At 45.4% G+C, this 19,860-nt stretch overlaps 2 protein-coding genes and 1 non-coding gene across 9 annotated transcripts; 2 read left to right on the top strand and 1 right to left on the bottom strand.

The window, feature by feature from the left end:
* The first annotated feature begins 5,360 nt into the window (after positions 1-5,360).
* Positions 5,361-14,815, top strand: cmtr1 (cap methyltransferase 1). Of its 4 annotated transcripts, none has more exons than XM_061811505.1 (25): positions 5,361-5,448; positions 6,513-6,605; positions 6,706-6,854; positions 7,031-7,189; positions 7,725-7,817; positions 7,902-7,973; positions 8,137-8,231; positions 8,310-8,382; positions 8,469-8,667; positions 8,965-9,083; positions 9,260-9,356; positions 10,225-10,357; positions 10,704-10,883; positions 11,308-11,364; positions 11,465-11,522; positions 11,600-11,668; positions 11,743-11,874; positions 12,043-12,168; positions 12,239-12,330; positions 12,438-12,506; positions 12,755-12,802; positions 12,893-13,005; positions 13,076-13,184; positions 13,807-13,970; positions 14,457-14,815. In XM_061811505.1, exons 1-24 carry the CDS (start codon positions 5,376-5,378, stop codon positions 13,934-13,936), a joined length of 2,538 nt encoding a protein of 845 aa, XP_061667489.1. In that variant the 5' UTR covers positions 5,361-5,375; the 3' UTR covers positions 13,937-13,970; positions 14,457-14,815. The 4 variants fall into 4 exon arrangements, with proteins under 4 accessions (XP_061667489.1, XP_061667490.1, XP_061667492.1 ...); XM_061811506.1 differs by lacking the exon at positions 5,361-5,448 and adding an exon at positions 6,006-6,011; XM_061811508.1 differs by lacking the exon at positions 5,361-5,448 and adding an exon at positions 6,006-6,018.
* Positions 14,816-15,132: 317 nt separating this feature from the next.
* hebp2 (heme binding protein 2) lies at positions 15,133-19,844 on the top strand. 4 transcript variants are annotated; one of them, XM_061811526.1, is made up of 5 exons: positions 15,133-15,291; positions 17,017-17,152; positions 17,716-17,896; positions 18,344-18,475; positions 19,652-19,844. In XM_061811526.1, exons 2-5 carry the CDS (start codon positions 17,104-17,106, stop codon positions 19,776-19,778), a joined length of 489 nt encoding a protein of 162 aa, XP_061667510.1. In that variant the 5' UTR covers positions 15,133-15,291; positions 17,017-17,103; the 3' UTR covers positions 19,779-19,844. The 4 variants fall into 4 exon arrangements, with proteins under 4 accessions (XP_061667510.1, XP_061667507.1, XP_061667509.1 ...); XM_061811523.1 differs by lacking the exon at positions 15,133-15,291 and adding an exon at positions 15,298-15,548 and having other exon boundaries at positions 19,652-19,826; XM_061811524.1 differs by lacking the exon at positions 15,133-15,291 and adding an exon at positions 15,636-16,075.
* trnas-gga (transfer RNA serine (anticodon GGA)) lies at positions 18,857-18,929 on the bottom strand. The gene has a single exon. It is a non-coding gene; the product is annotated as a tRNA-Ser (tRNA).
* Positions 19,845-19,860: the final 16 nt, after the last annotated feature.

Raw genomic sequence — 19,860 nt, 5'->3', positions numbered from 1 at the left:
TCGAAATGCACACACACACACACACACACACACACACACAACACACACACACAAAAAGGTTTAACGTCAATATCTGAAAACTGCGATTAATTGTCATCAAATTTCAATTCATCCACTTCCACCTCTGAAAGTATTAATACTGCCGGGTTTATTTGTGAGATTTTATGGACGTTGCGTGTTTCCTCTCCGTAGACGCTAAGTAGACCGGAGAGGAAGACGTTTAATGTCGAAATAATCCATCATATTTCGCCGGCTGTTGCGGCGGCATAGGTAGAAATGTCCGGATACATTTTTGTCGCCGATCGATGGCAATTTTCTGCTTCATCTTTTTCTCCCGGAGAAGACGACGCTTGATCCAAAATATCGTCACAACGACAACAAGTCAACCGTGAACCTTGAACCTGATCAATGCGTTAATGGTCCGGTCCGATCCAGTTCCAGTAAGTCCGCTCAGCTGACTCGGAGCGCCTTCGGTTGCCGTTGCCGTGGGCGCACGCGCTTACAATAAGTCGGTCAGGAATGCGCATGAAATCCATTAAGGAGGTCGGAGCAGTCGGAATGGAAGACAGAAGTAAGTTTGAGTCCCCCATCAGCCGCCAAAGAGTCGGCCCTTTTCCCAAGCAGCTTAAAGCCATAACTGGGTCAGAACTCAGCGGCCGCCAGATTGGGCAAAGTACCTGACTGACACGATGCCGTCCTTCAGACTTGCTCTCATTTCAAACATTTTTTAGTTTTTTTGCAATCCACTGTCCCGTCGGTGTGATTGTGAGTGCGGCTGTTTGCCTCCATGTGCCCTGCGATTGGCTGGCGACCAGTTCAGGGTGTGCCCCGCCTCCTCCCCGTTAGCAGCTGCGATAGGCTCCAGCACTCCCCGTGTCCCTCGTGAGGATGAGCGGGAAAGAAAATGAAAGATGGACATATTCTTTAGGTGGGACGGTGGAGCAGCTGTTGCGCATCGGCCTCAGAATTTTGAGGACCGGGATTCAAATTCTGGCCCCGTCAGTTGACGTGGTATGTTTGTAAAATAATGGAAACAAATTATGAGAATAGATTTGAATACTATGAGGGAAATTCAATATTTTTGTGAGATATTTTGTGGTCAAGTAAAAATTATTTTATAGTTTTTTTTTTAGAAACTAAATTGTTTATATACATATATTTCATATATTAAACTTTCATTTTTTTCAAGACTGAATTTGGAAGGTTTTGAGAAAAAAAAATGTCGTCCATCTTTGAGATGAAAATCACACGGGAAAAAAATTTGATATTTTTGCATCAAGTCGGAATAAAGCTGCGTTTATACTTCTCAATCTAAAAGAGGTATCCAATTAGTTTCTTGAAAAAATATCCCATTTTAATGTCCGTTCATAATTTTTTTTTCTTTTCCCATCCATATTTTGCCCTCATATTCACCCCCCCACTGCCCGCCCCCCTCCAGTCTGCAAAATTGCGTGACGATGTCTTCATCGCGATTGACGGAACCACAAAATACCGCAGGGACGTTTTCGGAAGCGCAGCCGAAAACAAACGCACCAGTCGAAATATTGCACAGATACAAAATGCTGCTCGTCCAATCCTTTAATGTTCACATTTGCAAACAACAAAGTCCTTTCAAGGCTGGAAATTGTACAAAAAAAAAAAAAAACCAAAAAAAAAAACCCAAACATAAATCAGTCCAGAACCCAAAAATTAGCAACACAATGAAAGTTTGAAGTAAAACAGATGTCATCCATATTTAATGCAACCTCCAAAAAATTGAGCATTATTGAGTCAAGCAATTTGAGTTTTTTTTTTTTCATAAAGCGTTTTTAAATCACCACAAAGTTCTTTCTGTATTATTATTATTATTTTTTTTTAACGTGAGTGGCAGTGGCAGCTTTCCGTTGGGGCAAGTGAGGTTGGGGCCCAGCCAATCCACCAGATGGCGCTGTTGTAAACAAAACATGTTTACTCGCTTTTAATTTTTGGACTGGTTGTCCAAAATATTTTCCTGATTTCAAGCAAATTACTAATGTTTCGAACAGTCAAAATCCAAAAGTTTTGGGAAATTTGCTGTAAACTGTATATCCCTTTAGCATTCTTTCTTTTTTTTTTGTTTTTGTACAAAATCCATCTGAAGCCTCACCAGAACAGACTCGTCCGTCATCAACTAAGCAACAAAAATATGACTACCTTTTGTTACTATTTTGCTGTTTTTTTTCTTCTTTTTTTTTCCTGCGTCCCAGTAGCGCTCGTCTCCATTTCAGGGTCAGCGACCCCGAACATGCGGCCGCTACGCAAGCGGCTCTGAAAAAGGACGCTCGCTAAGAGGATCTCCCCGACCTGGTTCCCCGCTAATCTGGTCTCAGCGCACGCTTAACGGCCCGTCACGGATACGTTCGCCTGCTGCCGCGTCCTGCAAAAGACAAAAACACAAAGACAAACTTTGCAATCACCTTGTTTGACGCGGGGTTAGGGTTAAACGGTCGCCCGCCGTGGCCTTCTACGAATCTGCCGCGGCACGTCACAACAAAAATATCGACGTTTTCGACTATTAGCGAGAGATTTCAGATGTGGAGATTTTAGGCCCTAAAGGGTCAAGTGGTGGTGATGTGCCCACCGATCCAAAAGGTCACTTTCTTTAGTATGTGGGTCACCTGAGCCCTCTGCCCCAGGTTGCCAAGGGAACAACATAGGGGGTGTGATCATTCTCCCTGTTATCTGGCCAATTTTGCATTGGGGGCAAGAGGTCCAGTGCCCCACCAGAACCAGCAGATGGCAGCCTTCTGCCACAATTCGCCAAGGAAACACAAAAAGATTTTGTTTTTTGCTGCACGAATTTTTCCGAGAGCCTAAATCAGCATTTGCATTTGATAAAAGTCCAGTCGATGATTGGAAAATACACCTCAATTTTTTTGTGTCCTCTCTGGTGTTGGTGGGGCAGTATAGCATTCTGCCCCAAGTTTCCGATGAACAAGCACAGTGAAGGTGAGAGATGGGCGATCATTTTTAAAAGTGCACCTTAGGGCTTCCTACAAATTCTACCTAGCGACAAGTGAGTGACAATCCTAATGATTTATTTATCATTATTATGAATGTAATAATTAAGCAATTGAATTATTTTATTGCCATTATTCATTTATTTTCGGACGCCTAGCCTACAAACTCAGTACCGTTCTAGTAGTCTAAAATTGTGAGTTCGAAACCCGGTCCCGGCGTTCCAGCGCGCGTACCCGACGTCGTCCGGCGGCCATCTTGTTTATCTGAAGAGACGAGCGGCGGGCTTGCAGTGCAGCGTCAGCTGGCGCGAGCTGTACCCGGACACGCCCACTCCCATGAATCCCAGCAGGACGGCCAGGCGGGACACGACGGGACCCTCCCGGCTCTGCAGGACCGTCTGGGCCGCCTGGGTCTGAAAGAAACGCCGGTCGGTTAGGTGAACCGCTACGCAGTCGGGACCGGGCTGGACCACGGATAATTGACGGCCATTAGAATTGCAGTGAAAAATAGTTTCATTTAATTACGTGTTACTCACTCATAATACACGACGAGTTGGACGTGAAAGTCAGCGATGTGAACCGCTGCACTATACCAAGGAGACCCCATTTGTCATTTATTCCCGTTTGTCCACCTTCGAGCCTCTTGGGCCCACATTTCAACGTGCAGGCCACCAAATATTCCGAAGCACTACATTTGAAATTCAGCTACGTGAAGCGCTACGCTACCAAAGAGCCTCGATTTGTCATTTATTTGTTGGTTTTCTTAAACGCAACAGAACTTCCATTTGCCGTTGAGGATTTTCGGCTGCAAATTTATACGGAGATGTTACAAATTCAGTGAAGTTTATGTGAACCATTACGTCAAATCTTCTCTCCTGACCAATTTTTCATTTGCACTGAAGATCTTTGGGTGGAAAATGAAACGTTCTTGCCGGCTGGCGTTGTGAATCGTGGAGAAAGAGAGAAACGTGCTTGACCTCAGATCTGAAAGTCAGCCGTGTGAACCGGAACTGTAAATCTATCACATTCCCAAATTGTCATTCATCTCTTGTTTCTTGCGTCAAACGCTTTTGGATGCGTATCTATTACACATTATTATTATCTAATATTGTGAAGAGCTGGCCCCGCATCAACTACGTGAACCACAAGACTACCACAGACTTCGGCGATTGTCCATTTTGACTGATCTTGATTTTTAGATTTGCGGTCGAGGTGATTTAAATCGCTGGCGTTCGTCCCGCGGCCGAAGGATACGCACCTGGAGGTATCGGATGTACCCAGGGGTCAGTCGAGGGATGCGGAAGAAAAACATGCTCATTGCCGTCTCCTTCGGCTTCAGACGGGCGGGGACGCTGCTTGGCGGCGCCGAGGGCCCGTGGTGCCAGTCCCTGGGCCCGTCTCCAGTTTGGGCTCGCACGCGTGCCCTGAAGACGCGCTGGCCTCGCCCGGACGGCGGGCAGCCCGTTTATATACACTATCGGGCGCTGCCGCCGTTGCGTAAGCCGTCGCCCCGCGTGGCACCGACGACGCGTTCGTGTGCGCGCAACGGTGTCAGCGGGGGATTAGGGCCCGCCTCTGGAGATGTGCGGGATTTAATGCACCTGCCAGAGATGCTCCCAAAACAGACACCAAATTACACAATCGAGGCGGTGGTGACGTCCCCGCGAGGCTCCCACATGCACTTGTGAGGATAACCGTACAAATGGATCGGATTGTGACGCGGGAAGGCCTTTGTCTGCACACTACGTGAGCAATACAAATTGAATTATACGTTTGTTTTTTGTTTTTTTTTGGTTTATTGAAATGAACCACCAGCGTCAGATGGCTTAATCCCAACACATAATAAATGCCACGGATGGGCTCACGATTGTCATCATTGCTGCGGTGTTAAAAGCCTTTCGAGGAACGGACGTTTGGCCACAAACGGTAGAGCAGCGCACTGAAAGAAAGATGATGTAGCAATACTCACAGGCATATATTCTTTATCCTCTGCGAAGAACAACTGCAGCTTAATAATTAGCTAAGACCAATTCTGTACATCTGCATGTCTGTATTGTACTTTACCAGATGACCAAGGCAAGTCGCAGATATTTAAAGGAGCAGCACAATTCCCAATGAATTAAACTGAGCTGGAAATATGATCCTCAACCGCGAATGAAGACAACAAACAACACATTCAATAAAGGTTTTTGTCTTCAAAGGTTGTCTTAATATGTTTTGATTTGATATGACTTTGATATTAACTTCTTTTTACTGGCAAAGAACCTTAACATCATTTTACTGAAATGTTGATCTACAATTGGGAATTTTCTAACTCAATACTTGTGTTCCAAAATGAGTTTTATTTTTTATTTCTTATTATTTTTTTCCATAGTCAGTCCATTTGCAAGAACGCAAATGTCTTTTGCCACACAGCTCAGGATCGCCAGATTTGGATGCCAAAGAAGGATTAGTGCAATCCAGAACACAGGCAAGACTACATTTATGCTAATCGCTTAATGGCAAACACAACGTGGAGTTAAAAATTCACGCAGGCGTGTTCAGGTGATTTGTTATTCTTGGGCTGAAAAAATAAATACATAAATGCATTAATTAATAAATACACTTGTTTTCTCTCCAGGCTTTAGTAAGCAAAACTTTTGATTCTATAATGCGTGTGTTCCAATGAAAAAAATTCAAACACTTCTAAAAATTGACATTTATTGATATGAACATTAAACAGGACTACCGAGAAGTTTGTGTTTTTTTTTTTTTTTTTTTTTTTTTTTTAACTTTTAAGCAGGCAGTTTTGTCGCTTCTCTAACGTCATCAAGCGCGTCCTGCGCCTGTCCACAGTAAAAGGACCCCGTCAAGAAAAGTAAAATAAATAAATAAAGGTGCCTTGGATTTCACATTCAGATGAACCGTTGACATATTTTGCAGTAACTATCACTAAAAAGCATCATTTGTTCCTTATTCTTTCGCTGGAATGTTGAAGCCCGGATGGAGTTAACGTACTCTGACTGAGGAAGCGACGCGTTTACGCCTGTATCGGTAAAATGTTAGCTGCTGTCTCGCATGCTATGTAGCTAACAGCTCAAGTTACGCACTTTCGTTTGTCTGTAAACGGCGACGAGCGCCGAAGCCGACTACATCTTTCTACAATCTAAGACCGGAAAGCCTACGTGTAATTATATAAACAGAATGCATGACCTTTCGCAGTGTTGTTTATAATGCTTGCGTTGTTAACTTTGCAAGCAATGGCTCCAGTCCAAGCCCAAAAGAGTAATTTCTGACATGATGATGCTGGCTAGCCCTGTCAGTCATTACAGTTATGTCTTAAAAGTCTAAAGTGATGCATTAATGCAATTGGTGTTGTTTTGAGCACACTCACATCGTTTAAAAGCTCGAAATGTTAACTGTATAATATATTTATCTCATATATGCTGACGTATTTGTTTGTATGTACAGTTTCGACAGGGTACGGCTTTGTGTACACCACATACATTGCAGCTAAATTTGAAAAGCTGGCTTTGCCTTCTGTGTGTTGTGCAGCAGTCATGATGAAAAGACGAGCGGACGCCTCTCCCGTGCTTGCTGCAAAGAGGCACCGTGCTGACAGCAGCTCCGATGAAGAGTCCAGACAAGGTAGACTCCACAAGCCTATCGCTCACGTCGTCTTAGCTATTTGCGTCATGTACTGTATAAAGTTAGAGCTTCTAAAAACTTGACTTGTTCCCCTTTCCAGACTCCAGCCAGAATGAGTCTCTCAGCGACCAGGAAGAGCACCGAGCCGGCTTCTCCATGCCGTCCGTACCGGTCTGCGCCGGGGACGCGGACTCGCCCCCGCACAACTCCAAGTTCTCCATGTACAACAGCGTGTCACAGAAGCTCATGGTAACCTTGTTGAGGGCTGTCTTTGTAGCACAAGATTGACAGGAAGTCAATTGTGAAGTTTTTTTAGGGAGTATCCGGGAAAACCTGTCGGAAAAAACGTGTTCAATGTGCTCGGACTGAAGCTCGTGTGAGGCTGTACGATGTGCAGGTTTTCCAACCGACGTTTTCCTTCGTAGGCCAAGATGGGCTTCCGCGAGGGCGAAGGTCTGGGCAAGTTCGGCCAGGGACGCAAGGAGATCGTGGAGGCGTCGACTCAGCGGGGGAGGCGGGGCCTGGGCCTCACGCTGCAGGGCTTCCAGGGGGAGCTCAACGTCGATTGGCGAGATGAACCCGAGGTGACGCGCTGACAAAATAGCCCTCAAAAGTCAAACCCAAGTTTGGCACTGTCGCATCTTTTTAGTTTTATTGCACTTTAGTTAAGCCCTTTTACACACTCTTATTAGAATTAACAATTTGTAATTATTCCTGCAAACATTCCTGCTACTATATGTCACGGTTTTTATCATAGTTGGAGCCTAGAACGAACTAAAAATTGACCTGATTGTTTCCATCTACGTGATTGTTTCCCATACAGTAGTGCCTCAGTTCTCGACCACAATCCTTTCCAGAAGGCCGGTCGAGAAGTGAAATGTTCGAAATAGGAAGCGCATTTTAACCATTACAATTAATGGAGAATGAAATAATGCGTTCCAAACCCCCCCCCAAAAAAAAAAAAATTCAAGCTTTTTTTCCCTTTTTTTTTTTTTTTGCTGGTCAAAAACCGATTTGTCCGAAAACAGAGACGTTCGAATAGTAGGTAATAGTATATTTTCATGATTTTACCTCTCCCAATTGTCTCCTTATCTTCCGTGTTTATCCTTGCGCGTCCAGCCCAGCGCCACAGAGAAAGTGGACTGGTTCCCAGAATGCACCACAGAAATTCCCGACGCAGATGAGCTGAGGGACTGGATGGCAGTGGGGCCAGTAAGTACTTACCTGGAACATTTTTCACACTTTTGTTGTTATTCATCATTTTTTGGGGAGTTAAGTCAATTATTGTTTCAACAGAGAAAAATGAAGATCGAAGACGAAACTGAGTTTTGCACTGAAGACCTCCTGCACACACTTCTCAGGTGCAAGGTGAGCTTTCTGTTTGGAGTTGAAGATTTTTGATTTTTTTTCAAATTGTTCCAGTGAAATTGATGGAGAGAAAGATAGAGTACAGCGAGCGTATCAGACAAGATTGCAACTGCAGGTCCGTGCGTCCCGGAACATTCCGTAATCAATTGCGTCCGGCGTACAGACGGTGTTTGACGACCTGGAGGGCGAGGAGATGAGACGAGCGCGCACTCGTTCCAACCCCTACGAGACCATCCGAGGCGGCATCTTCCTCAACAGGTGCGTGTGGACGCTCGCGGGTGGCGTCTGTGCGGCGCGCGGGCGACGTCATCACTTGCCGTGTCCACCGTATCTTAGAGCGGCGATGAAAATGGCCAACATCGACCACTGCTTCGACCACATGTTCACCGACCCGAAATCTTCCGACGGGGTGAGCGCTCCCGAGCGAACGCGGCCACGTCCGTCGCCTCCACCGGAAACCCCCCCAACCCCCCCCCCACCGTCTCGTCGTCGTAGAAGCCTCTGACGCACGACAACGCCAGCGAACTTCTGTACTTCGGCGACGTGTGCGCCGGGCCCGGCGGCTTTTCCGAGTACGTCCTGTGGAAGCGACGCTGGCACGCCAAAGGCTTCGGAATGACGCTGAGGGGGCCGTGCGACTTCAAACTAGAGGATTTCTACGCCGCGCCCAGCGAGCTGTTCGAGCCCTACTACGGTACCGAGCGCCTACGTGACGGGCCGCGTTGAGCTTTCACTGACGTCATGTCGGGCACGAGACAAATTCACGAGCGATTGATACACTCTTCTTCAAAGAATACAACGTTATTAAAATGTATTTGTCCAATATTTAATACAGAAAGTCCATCAGATGAAGTGCATTTAGTATGAAGTACATAATCCACGAGATACAAATCCTTGTATCCTTGTGGCCCCTCCACACTATTGGGAGGGACCGATACCAGGGCAGACCTCAAATTTATTATTCTTTTTTTTGAACGTCCACCCGTCCCAGGCGAAGGAGGCGTGGACGGCGACGGCGACATCACCCGGCCGGAGAACGTGACGGCCTTCCGGAACTTTGTGTTGGACAGCACCGAGGGAAGGGGGCTGCACTTCCTCATGGCGGACGGGGTGAGTGAGCTTCCCCGCTCCGGTTCTGATTCCAGAAACCTTTTAGGTTCATCGGTGACTCTAAATTGTCCGTAGGTGTCAATGTGAGTGTGAATAATGGCTGTTATGGTTTCATTCTTGCCATTTTAAATTGGCCGTCGAAAAGGTGAGTGATGATTTTGCGTGTGTGACGTCAGGGCTTCTCCGTGGAAGGCCAAGAGAACCTTCAGGAGATTCTGACCAAGCAGTTGCTGCTCTGCCAGTTCCTCACCGCGCTGTCCACGCTCAGGACAGGTCAGTTCCAAACTTTTTAGCCGCATTCGTTGATTGGTCACCACTAGTTTTATTCGTTGGAGTTTTGTTGATCAATTATAAGTGCCGTCGTTTCCGGCTTACAGAGCGCACCTGATTATAAGCCTCAACCAGTACATTTGTAAAGGAAATACCATTTGCTACATAAATAAGCTGCACCTGTGTAAAAGCCGTAAGTGCCCACATTGAAACGCGAGATATTTTTAAAAAGAAAGACGATACACAGGAAGACTTTTCAAAGTTTTAATAGCTTAGCTTAACATAGCAACAACACACACAAGAATGAACAGGGCTGGTTAAAAAAAAAAAAAAAAAGCACCGGTTTAAAAAAACAGTTGAGGCACCTACTACCAGGGCCGATTATTTAAAAAAAAACAAAACAAAAAAACATACCGGTAAAAGTCACTTCCTCGGCACATATATTCCACTGGTAGAACTCACTCTTACCTTTTCTGCTCCAGTGCTCCTTGCGGCTGTGAGAAAAAAAAATGCACAAATTAGCCGCATCACCGCATAAGGCGCAGGGTTGAAAATGTGTGAAGAAAAATATTGCAGCTTGTAGGCCGAAAATTACGGCAATGAACTGCGATGGTGTCAAAAGTGGGCAAGGAGAGTCACACTCGCTGGGGAAAAAACTTCAAACACTTTGTATTTTGTGTGTGGGGTGCGATTTTCGGTTTTTCATGAGTAAAAATAAAGTTGGGAACAAGGTAGTGGCAATGAAATTTATTTTTAAAAAAATGGATAAAGCGTACACACCACATTTTATGTAGGCTTGAGTGCTGATGAGTTCTTTTGGTGCCCTTCCACTCGAGACCGTCTGATTGTGACGCTTTTTCCTCTCTTCCAGGCGGCCATTTTGTGTGTAAAACCTTTGACCTCTTCACGCCTTTCAGCGTGGGTCTGGTCTACCTGCTGTACCTCTGCTTCGATCGGGTCTCGCTCTTCAAACCCGTGACCAGCCGCCCCGCCAACTCCGAGAGGTAAACCACGTTTGCCGCCGCCGCCGCCGCGCTTTTTACTCTCCTTTTAAATCCGTGTTTGCAAGAATGAAAGAGAAATTGACAAATGACGACACTCGAGGTGAAAATGAATGGGAGGATGAAGTTAGGTAGAAGCAATTAAAAAAAAAAAAAAAAAGTTGATTTATTACGGGGGGAAAGAATAAAGTCTATAAAGTGGAATTATAAAGAGAGCTTAGTTTCAGAAATTTTCCAGAAAAAAGTCAATCTTTGTTTTTCCCACAAATGTCGGTGGAACACCAAATTGGAGCACGGTGGACGATGTTGTCACGCCGGCATTTTGCTCAAGGGTCCCACGTCTCGGCAGGTACGTGGTGTGCCGAGGTTTGAAGCCGGGCTCGGACGCCGTCAGGGAGTACATGTTCCGGGTCAACCTGAAGCTCAAGCAGCTGCGGGGCACGGACTCGGACGTGACGGACGTGGTCCCTCTCAGCATCGTCAAGGAGGACGCCGACTTCTACCACTTCACGGTCAACTCCAACGAGAGGTGCCGACAAGTTAAAGTGGCAGCACTTGCTTGACTTTCAAGTCCAATCGCTGGATTATTATTATGATTCTAGTTGATTGTGAAGCTAGTTCATAATTTAAAAAGATGCAGGTAAAATTAATTTGAATCATAAGTCATCCTTTTTTAAATAGTGTTGGTCACAAGTGTAAATATTGAAACAAAATGTTTGAAATGGATGTTTTTCAATATATTTCCATTTTGTTAATTACATTGAAACAATTTACCAATTTTTGAATGTAACAGTTTTCAGAAAACATGGCAAAAGTAACACTGGCAATTTTTGGATTACTTTCTGAAATCAAGTTGCACCATCACCGCTCGTTGGGCCGGATGAAAGCCCGGAGGGGGCCGCACCTGTCCCACGGGCCACACGTTGACACCTGCGTTTGTTTTGCGCCCACAGCCTGTGCGCCGTCCAGATCAAAGCCCTGGCCAAGATCCACGCCTTCGTTTTAGACCCGTGAGTATCTTTTGTCGCCCGGACGACATCCCACCGGGGTGCGTCGGGCTTCTGTGCGCAACCGAGTGTATCTCCCCCCCACCCCCCACCCACCCCTCAGGACGCTCGCTGAGTCGAGGCAAGCCGACGTGCGCAAGAATTGTCTCAAGCTGTGGGGGGTGAGTGGGCCGCCACATTTCAGTCCCCGCCGCGTCGCCCCCGCCGCCGCCTTCACGCCCTCTGCGTCTGCTCCCAGGTGCCCGACAAGGCCAGGGTCACGCCGGCGTCCTCGGACCCGAGGTCCAAATTCTACGAACTGGTCAAGGTCCGCAGACGTGTGAGAGAAAAATCGAATGCCCGAATTCAGACGCGTTGAAACGGCCTCGTTTTCCGCTGCAGAATCCCGACATGGAAATGTTCAAAAGCAGCATCACGCCGCTCAACTCCCGCACGCTCGAAAAGCTGCGGCACGTCCTGGACCACCGTTGCATCGTGGGAGGCGGCGAGCAGATCTTCCTTCTGACTCTGGGCGTGAGTGCGCGCGCCCATCCGCGCAAAACAAATTTGAACAAAAATCAGAGTCTTGTGAGCAACATGGATTTTCATGAAAATAATCTTGTGACATTACGCTAAATTGAACTCATTGTATGAATTAAGCTATGCAAAAGAAACAGACGCCTTCCGTTTCTCCCCGAGCAGAAGTCTCAGATTTACACGTGGGACGGAAAGATGCCGTTACGGTGGCGGAAGCTGGAGAACTTCAAGCTGGAGCTGCCCAGAGATTCTTTGCTGAGTGTGGAGATCGTGCAGGAGCTCAAAGGCGAGGTGAGCGCCCGCCGAGCGCTCCGCCGACAGTCCGCCGCCGTCGTGCTCAAGTGTGACGCGCCGTCCGCAGGGCAAAGCGCAGCGGCGGATCAACGCCGTGCACGTGATGGACGCGCTCATTCTGAACGGCACCGACGTCAGAGATCTGCACTTCAACAAGCGGTATGAAAGGCGTGGTCGCGTTCGGGTCGCGCCGCTCTCGCCTCAAACGAATACACAAACGTAAGAAAACATTGTCAAACCTTTTTGTTGTGCTGCTTGTCATGCAGGATCGAGATGGCAGAGAAGTTTGTGAAGGCGGTGGCCAAGCCCAGCAGACCCGACATGAACCCCATCAGGTGCCGTTCCTTGTAGGCTGGCAGTGAAATCGAAATCGGTCCATCGTGGGGTTTACGTTTCGGGGGTTGTACGGAGACGATAAAATATACATCTTTTCCCCGAGCACTTGACTCCTCCCCCACAATTTAAACATCTTTATGGAAGATTGCTTGGGGAAAAAAAGAAAAAAAAAAAAGACAAGCATTTTTTATGCCGTCTACACGCGTTGTGGTTTTTACGTTTATTCTTGATTGTCTGGCCCAAACAGAGTGAAGGAAGTTTACAGGCTGGAGGAGATGGAGAAGATCTTTGTCAGGTACGACGGCTGCTTGCAATTTGAAGATCTTTGATGGCTTGGCATCTTTGTTTTTTTTGTTTTGTTTTGTTTTATGTTGTTATGACTCAGACTGGAAATGAAGGTGACTAAAAGTTCTGGCGGAGTCCCACGTCTGTCTTACACCGGCCGAGACGACCGCCACTTCCTCCCCAGCGGACTCTACATCATCAAGACCACCAACGGTGGGTCTCGCCGCTTTGCGCGTCGCGTACGGGTCGGCTGAGTCGTCCTCTCCGTCCGCCATCTTTGCAGAGCCGTGGATGATGGCGTACAGCAAAACCGCCAAGAGGAAGTACTTCTTTCACAAGCTCAACAGGGAGTCCGTCTTTGACACGCCGCCCGACGCCGCGTCCCCTTTCCAGTATGTTCCGTCTTCATGTTTTTAGCTTTAGCTTTGTTTTACACCACTTCAATTAATTGTAATTACAGTACTTTACCATCTTTAAGTAAAGACCGCTTATAAAAATAGTACATATCATATTTATTCATTCCCAAGTGCCACCCACAACAAAATTGAGGTCCCGACTAAAAATGGATGAAATCCCTGAATCCTAAATGCAACTTTAATCCTTTAGCTAATATTATGACTTAAAAATTGAGCCTTTTTATTGTAATATTATAATGTCATTACCTTAAAAATCTCAACTTTACTTTTGTGGAAATATTAACTTTATTCTCCTAAAAATCACTTTTTCGTAGTAATACAATAGTCGTCTCTTACAAGTACATTTTCTATGAATATTACTTTTTCTTTTTTGCTGATAATGTTATGACTTTATTCTCATTTTTTCCTTCCTTATAAGACGTTTTTTCGCCCTTAACAGTCTCTACTTTTTCCTCATCGTGTTTTGTCTTAGAAAGACAGGCGTTATCATGACTTTGTTTTACTTTGGTATGTTCGAAGCCCCCACAGCGTCCACGGAATGAATCACAAAGTACCTGTGGACATAAATGTATGTATTAATTTTTTGTTTTCTCGCCAGCGTGTGCCACGCCGTCCGCCTGTTCTGGGCCTGGGAGGACGGCGTCATGGTGCACGACTCTCAGACGCGCGTGGACCCCAACAAGCTGTCCAAAGACGACGTGCTGGCGTTCATCCACCACAACCTCTAGTTGTGACCCGCCTGTGAAAAACGCTCGAGTCGAGGTGTTTTTTTTTTTTTTTTTTTTTTTTAGCAAATGTATCACATTATTGTGGCAGCCATCTCATTTTTTAAGGGCAATAGTAACACGGTGAAATGAGATCCAAACAGACTCAAAAATTCCCTGTTCAGAGTCTCCACGTTGAAAACGACACGACGCAAAGTGTGACGTATTGTACATGAGTCTAATTTCAATCAATCAAAAAAAAAAAAGTTTGATATTATGCACCTTTATCTAGTAAATATTTTGGGCTTTTTATAACGCTTCTGATAATAGAGTAGGAATAAATGCGCTCCCTGTCCCCAAGTATCCAACTGCATGTTTCTCATGAAACACAATTTTATCAGCTGTTTGTGTTGATTAATGTCTTTGCGCATAACCGACCATCTGGGGGACTGACCATGCTGCCATTGTCTATTTTTATGATTTTTGTCATATTTTCATCGTGTCAGCGCTGACAAGAAAACGGGCGTCTTCTCTGTCAATACAGCAATCTGGGCAAAGGTCAACCACTTGGCGTGTGAAACTGCTCTGCAAGGAAATCGTAGGATAATTTTGTTCATTGTGTCATGATGTCCTACGTGGTATCATTTTTGTTTTTTTTATCTTTTTCGCGTGTGAATGTGGCTGGGGGGGCGTGGCTAGTGTGTACCCAGATTTTTCTGTTAGTCCTTCACATCGCCTGAAGAGCTTTTTTTTTTTTAATATAGTGTAAATAAGAGTGACAAGAAATAAAACCAAAAAATACTGTTTTGAGAAAGACGTGTAACCAGAGGAAAAAACGAGCGTTTCGCTTTTCTAAGTATTTATTTTCGTTTTTTTTTTTTGTTTTCATTTGCGGGTCGCCCAGCCAATTAGATCTCTTTAAATACATGACGTAATATGCAGTATTTTTTATAATTGTATGGTCTATTTGGACTTGTTTTAAAGTCCATCCACGGCCTGAAAAATGAAAAAAAAAATATGGTAAAGCACTCAGTCAAGTTCTTAATAGAACAACCCGTGAATAAAGAATTGGAGAATCCGTGTTTATATACGATTGAGGCGCGCATGGAGGTGCGAACGCTCAGCCAATCAGATCTCACTTTGTGTGCACGTGATAACGCGACGTTCCAGGTGTGTTCAACTAACTAATCGCATCCGATGAAACACGACGGGTGACGCTCCTCATCTCCCAAAAATTCAAAAAGATATTCAAGAAAGTGAGAAACGCTAAATTGGTCCATTAAATTTGTCCTTTCGACGGGTTGAAGGGGCGGGTCACTCAAACCAATGGGAGTTCGCCGAAGTCACGAGACAGGAAGAGCCGTTCCAAAAGACCAGAGGTGACCAAAACACGCCTTCCGTCATAATTTGTTTGGACGACGTCAAACAAGTTGGTTATTGTTAGCCTTAGCAGTGGCAAGTATTTCAGCTACCGACGCGTTTTAACTGTCGGTGCATAGAAGTGCATTTAGTTGTTGTTTTTCATGCTTAATTTACTAAAGTGACGTTTTGAACTGCTGCCATGTTCAAAACGGTGAGACAGGCGCTTTTCTCCAGCGGACTACAAAACCCACAATTCACAGTACCCGAGAAACAGGTAGGCTTTTTTTAAAAAAAATATTGTTTTTAACGACACATTTGGGTGAAGTCACACTTGGGAAATGTTGACGAGCCACAAGATAAGTGCCGATGCTGTAATGTACCGCTATAATCGCGATATTTTATGTTATGATGCAGAACCAACCATGGGGTCAAAAGAGTGGCCAAACCACACGTTTGATAGCTTATGGTTAAAATAGAAATAACAATACTGTAGCGCCGAAGAAAAGGAGTCTGAGTGTCGAACACAGAAGTAAACCTCGTTTTAATGGCAGACAAACGTATTACGGTGGCGACTCTGTACTTCCTCTAACACCGGAAGTGTAACAAACAAAACAGTCCGTGCGGAATCCCACAACCCAGCTTCTTTTTCCCGCAGGTGAATTATGTAAACACCACAATACAGTGGTTGTATGATTACATGACTACACAGATTTCGGTAGGGTCAAAGACCAAAACCAACAAAGTGTGAATTTTATTTACAAATGAAGAACTTCACTCAATGGCACTTGACTGCACATGAAGGTAACTTTTGCCCTTGCAGAGAAGTTCAGGAATGCTGCGCATCGCTTTGGCAACGCTCACCACATTGTAACATTTTCACAACAACGTGTGTATCTTCTTTTGGGGTGGGGGGTGGAACCGGCCTTGAAAAGGTATACTTGCAAAGATACGATGTAACAAACACTATGAGGGGCTCCGAGGCTTTCGTTGTTCTTCCAACGAGTTGACACAAAACATACGAGTGGGCGGAACGCACGCGCGCACACACTGTGCTTCCTGACCTTTGTTGACCCCCGGTTCCATATCTGCCAACTTTTCAGAGCGCCAACCTGTATAAACTACCAAAAAAAAAAAAATCCTTATAGAGAGCAAAAAAATCCTTCTAACATACCGAAGCAAATTATATGTCAAAATAACGGAGGGAAAAAACCCACAAAGTTTTTCAATGATTTTATTATGGATCTCCATAATGATAATATCTGAAGTTAATTTCTAATTAGTGGCATTACCGTGTTTCTTCACCAACTCTAAACGCTGATCCTTCGGCTCGACATTTTCACAATCTGTACGATCTGTGATATGCGGCCGCATACGTAAGATTCACCACAAAATCCGTATGAACGACGACTAAACCGTACGAATTGACAATTGTGCGGCCATGTTGGAGGAGGTTGACGTTGCCGTTTGACGTTTCGCCATCGATTGGTCCATCAGATGAATCGGTGATGATTTTTTTATAATCGATTCATCTTTTGGAGACTTTTTTTATTCCAACTTCAAATTTTCCAAATCCACATATTCTTTGGGATGATTAGTAGAACAATCGATTGTAAAACTATTTGATATCCCCACCCCCAACAGAAAGTGTTTTTGTCTTGTATTGCGTGAAAATTGTCGTCGATTTTTTTTCCGTCTGCGTATTTGGCTGGACGTATTCGCTGAAGGTGTTTTTGTGCGCGCAGCCCGAGGACTACGAGATACGCACGTACGTGGCGGCCAAGTGGGTCAGCACCAGCCTCAGCGGGACCAGTCTGGACCAAAGCGTGCGAATGGGCTTCCGCAGGCTCTTCAGCTACATTCAAGGCAACAATGACAAAAGTACGTGTCAAACGAACACTCACATATTTACATATTTCAAATGTACTCTTTCATGACAGTCGTCTCCATGTACCCCCTGCGATTGGCCGGCAACCAGTTCAGGGTGTAATCCCGCCTTCTGCCCGTTGACAGCTGGGATAGGCTCGTCGTGAGGATAAGCGGCAAAGAAAATGGATGGACAGAAGTACTCTCGGTACTTTTCAGTACGATTTGAAAAGTGAATTCTCAAAAGTAGTGAGATCAAACATCCTTAAATTGAATGCAAATTTTAATTTAACATTTGTTCATAATTCAAATTTAAGCACCAAAAGCCTAGTAATATATATATATTTTTTAAGTAAACACACCACAAAGAGTAAACGAATCTGCAAGCGAGCGTCCACGGATGTCGCCATCAGCGTACTTTTTGACAGCACTTCCGGGGAAAGTCTTTTTTTTTTTTTTTTTTTTCCTTCTCTTGCCGAGCGCGTATATCGTACTTGCTCCTCCTCCTCCTCCTCCTCCCTGAAGTGCGTTTTTTTTTTTTTTGTTTTTTTTGTTTTGTTTTGCACGACTGGCCGCAGACGTCAAAGTGGAGATGACGGCCCCGGTGACGTGCCGCGTGGACCCCGGCGCCGGCCCCGCCTGCGAGTCCCGCTTCACCGTGTCCTTCTTCATCCCCGAGGAGCACCGCGCCGCGCCGCCGCCGCCCAGCGACCCCGACGTTTTTGTGGAGAACAGGGAGGAGTTCACCGCCTACGTCAGGTGAGGACGACCCTCCGTCACGGGAAAAAATTGTTGACAATCCTGGCAAATTTGAACCATTTGCAAAAAAATATAAATAAATAAATAGATTTCCAGGAGTAAGATGAGGCGCCAATCAAATACTATCAATCTACATCTTGGAAAAATCCTCTCTATCTACACATAAGTTTGAACTGCGAGAATATGACCTTTTCAATCAGTGGTGAGACCAAATTGCTTTTAATATCACAACGTTATCATTTATGACCCTGGTCGCGGAGGTAGGGGGGTGAGAAAACCCACAGATATGGGACCGGGGTCCTACTCCATCGTTCCCAGCGGCGGTATTCGGTCGGCTGAGGAACGGGATAACTTAGCTAATCGCTGAGGGTTTGGCTAGTTGTTGAACAGCGCTAGTAGCCTCTGTACTTGCACTTCGCGTCATCGTGTGGTGCGTTTTCACGTCAGGAGCTACGGCGGCTTCTCCAACGAGACGCTAGCGCGCGCCGAGCTGCTGCAGCTGCTGAGGAGCCTGCAGCGAGACGGCGTCGACTTCGTGGAGCGGCCGTACTACGTGGCGGGATACGACAGCCCCTTCAGGTTGGTGAACCGCACCAACGAGGTCTGGATCCTCAAGGGGGACGGCTGACCGCCGGAGTAATGTGGCGGCCGCTTTCAGTAGCGCGTTTGCCAAAAGTTTACCTCGATGCCGCACGCGGGAAAGGAGGGTGGTGGTGCAGTTCGGTTGCTTGGCCACTGGAGGGCGGCATCAGCCTTTGTCTGTGGAAAAATGTTTACACATTTGTTTGCTTTATACTCACTAGTGAGACAATTCAGCAGCAAGCTGGATGTCAAATGGCTTTCCTATCTTTTGTTGGCCTTTTTGGGAAATGAGCAGTTAGTGAATCAAATTTTAGTTTCTTTCGGCTTGTCCCATCTCAGATGGGCGCTCATATTTGTTAGGCACAAATTTTCATGCGGAGGCCCCAGTGAGATCCGAACTCACAACCCCTGGTTTTCCAAACCAGTGCTCTAACCACTGAGCTACGGGGCCTCCACTTAGCGAGTCAAACGTTCGGATATTAAAACTTTTTATGGTCTACTGACGAGGCTGAAATGAATGTCTGCTGTTCGGAATGTTTATTAATGGACAACTAACATTTATATAAAAAAAAAAAATCTTTTCAAATGATTGTCAGCATTTCTCAGTGAATATTACATTAATCAAAATTCGTGCATATATGAAATTTGTTGCTTAATAAAATTGTTGGGTTGTAATAGTACTTTGGATTTCTTTCTAGTGTTCGGAAGATGGCTTTGGAAATGTATTTGGCCCCAATTACAAGTTATACTGTTGAAAATGGAACAGACATTAGTTTGCTGCCACCTTGTGGCACATATAGACAGTTACACCAGCCGCGTATTTTTGGGCTTTGGTCGTGTCGGTAATTCGTAATGTATTGAGAATACCTTCAATGTTTTAAGTTATTACAGTATGTATACTGTTTGTTACTTGACAAAGTGTTACGTTGGCATCTTTACGCATCGTTGCCAGGTAGAAATCTGCTGAGTCGCTGCGAGTGTCCTGTTGACTGACTCAGCAGAAACACAAAAACTTTAGCCAGGGGTTATTACGGAGTCTTGGGCACACTTCAGTTACATTTTTATATATATTGTATTAACTTAATTATTAGTAAGACTTTAGTCTTTGCTTTTTTTAAACTTGTACGTCACTTGCGGTCAGAAATTGGGAAAAATTGACTTTTTTTTTTTTAGGCGCCAATGGCATAGGAGGTGTCAATTTGAGCTGAGTCAGCGCTCCTGGAAAGCATTCGTCCTTTTGTGGAGGGGATCGATCGAAGCCCCGCCCACTCACGATCACGCAATCGACGCGGCCAAATGAGTTGTTGACACGCGTGGGAACCCAATAAATCGCATCTGAGCCGGCAAAACTCGGAAGGCTATTTTAAAACGCTAACACAAAA

The sequence above is a fragment of the Syngnathoides biaculeatus genome, chromosome 23, assembly GCF_019802595.1.
Source record: "Syngnathoides biaculeatus isolate LvHL_M chromosome 23, ASM1980259v1, whole genome shotgun sequence".
NCBI lineage: Eukaryota > Metazoa > Chordata > Actinopteri > Syngnathiformes > Syngnathidae > Syngnathoides > Syngnathoides biaculeatus.
This window is presented reverse-complemented; position numbering and strand designations above follow the sequence as displayed.

Coding starts and splice junctions, on each gene's coding strand:
- hebp2 (XM_061811523.1), top strand. CDS start 15,474: ATGTTCAAAACGGTGAGACAGGCGCTTTTCTCCAGCGGACTACAAAAC. Junction 17,153..17,715: donor TCAAGGCAACAATGACAAAA/GTACGTGTCAAA, acceptor GACTGGCCGCAG/ACGTCAAAGTGGAGATGACG. Junction 18,476..19,651: donor GGATACGACAGCCCCTTCAG/GTTGGTGAACCG, acceptor TTTTTTTTTTAG/GCGCCAATGGCATAGGAGGT.
- cmtr1 (XM_061811505.1), top strand. CDS start 5,376: ATGTCTTTTGCCACACAGCTCAGGATCGCCAGATTTGGATGCCAAAGA. Junction 6,606..6,705: donor CGATGAAGAGTCCAGACAAG/GTAGACTCCACA, acceptor TCCCCTTTCCAG/ACTCCAGCCAGAATGAGTCT. Junction 12,169..12,238: donor TGCAGGAGCTCAAAGGCGAG/GTGAGCGCCCGC, acceptor CGCCGTCCGCAG/GGCAAAGCGCAGCGGCGGAT.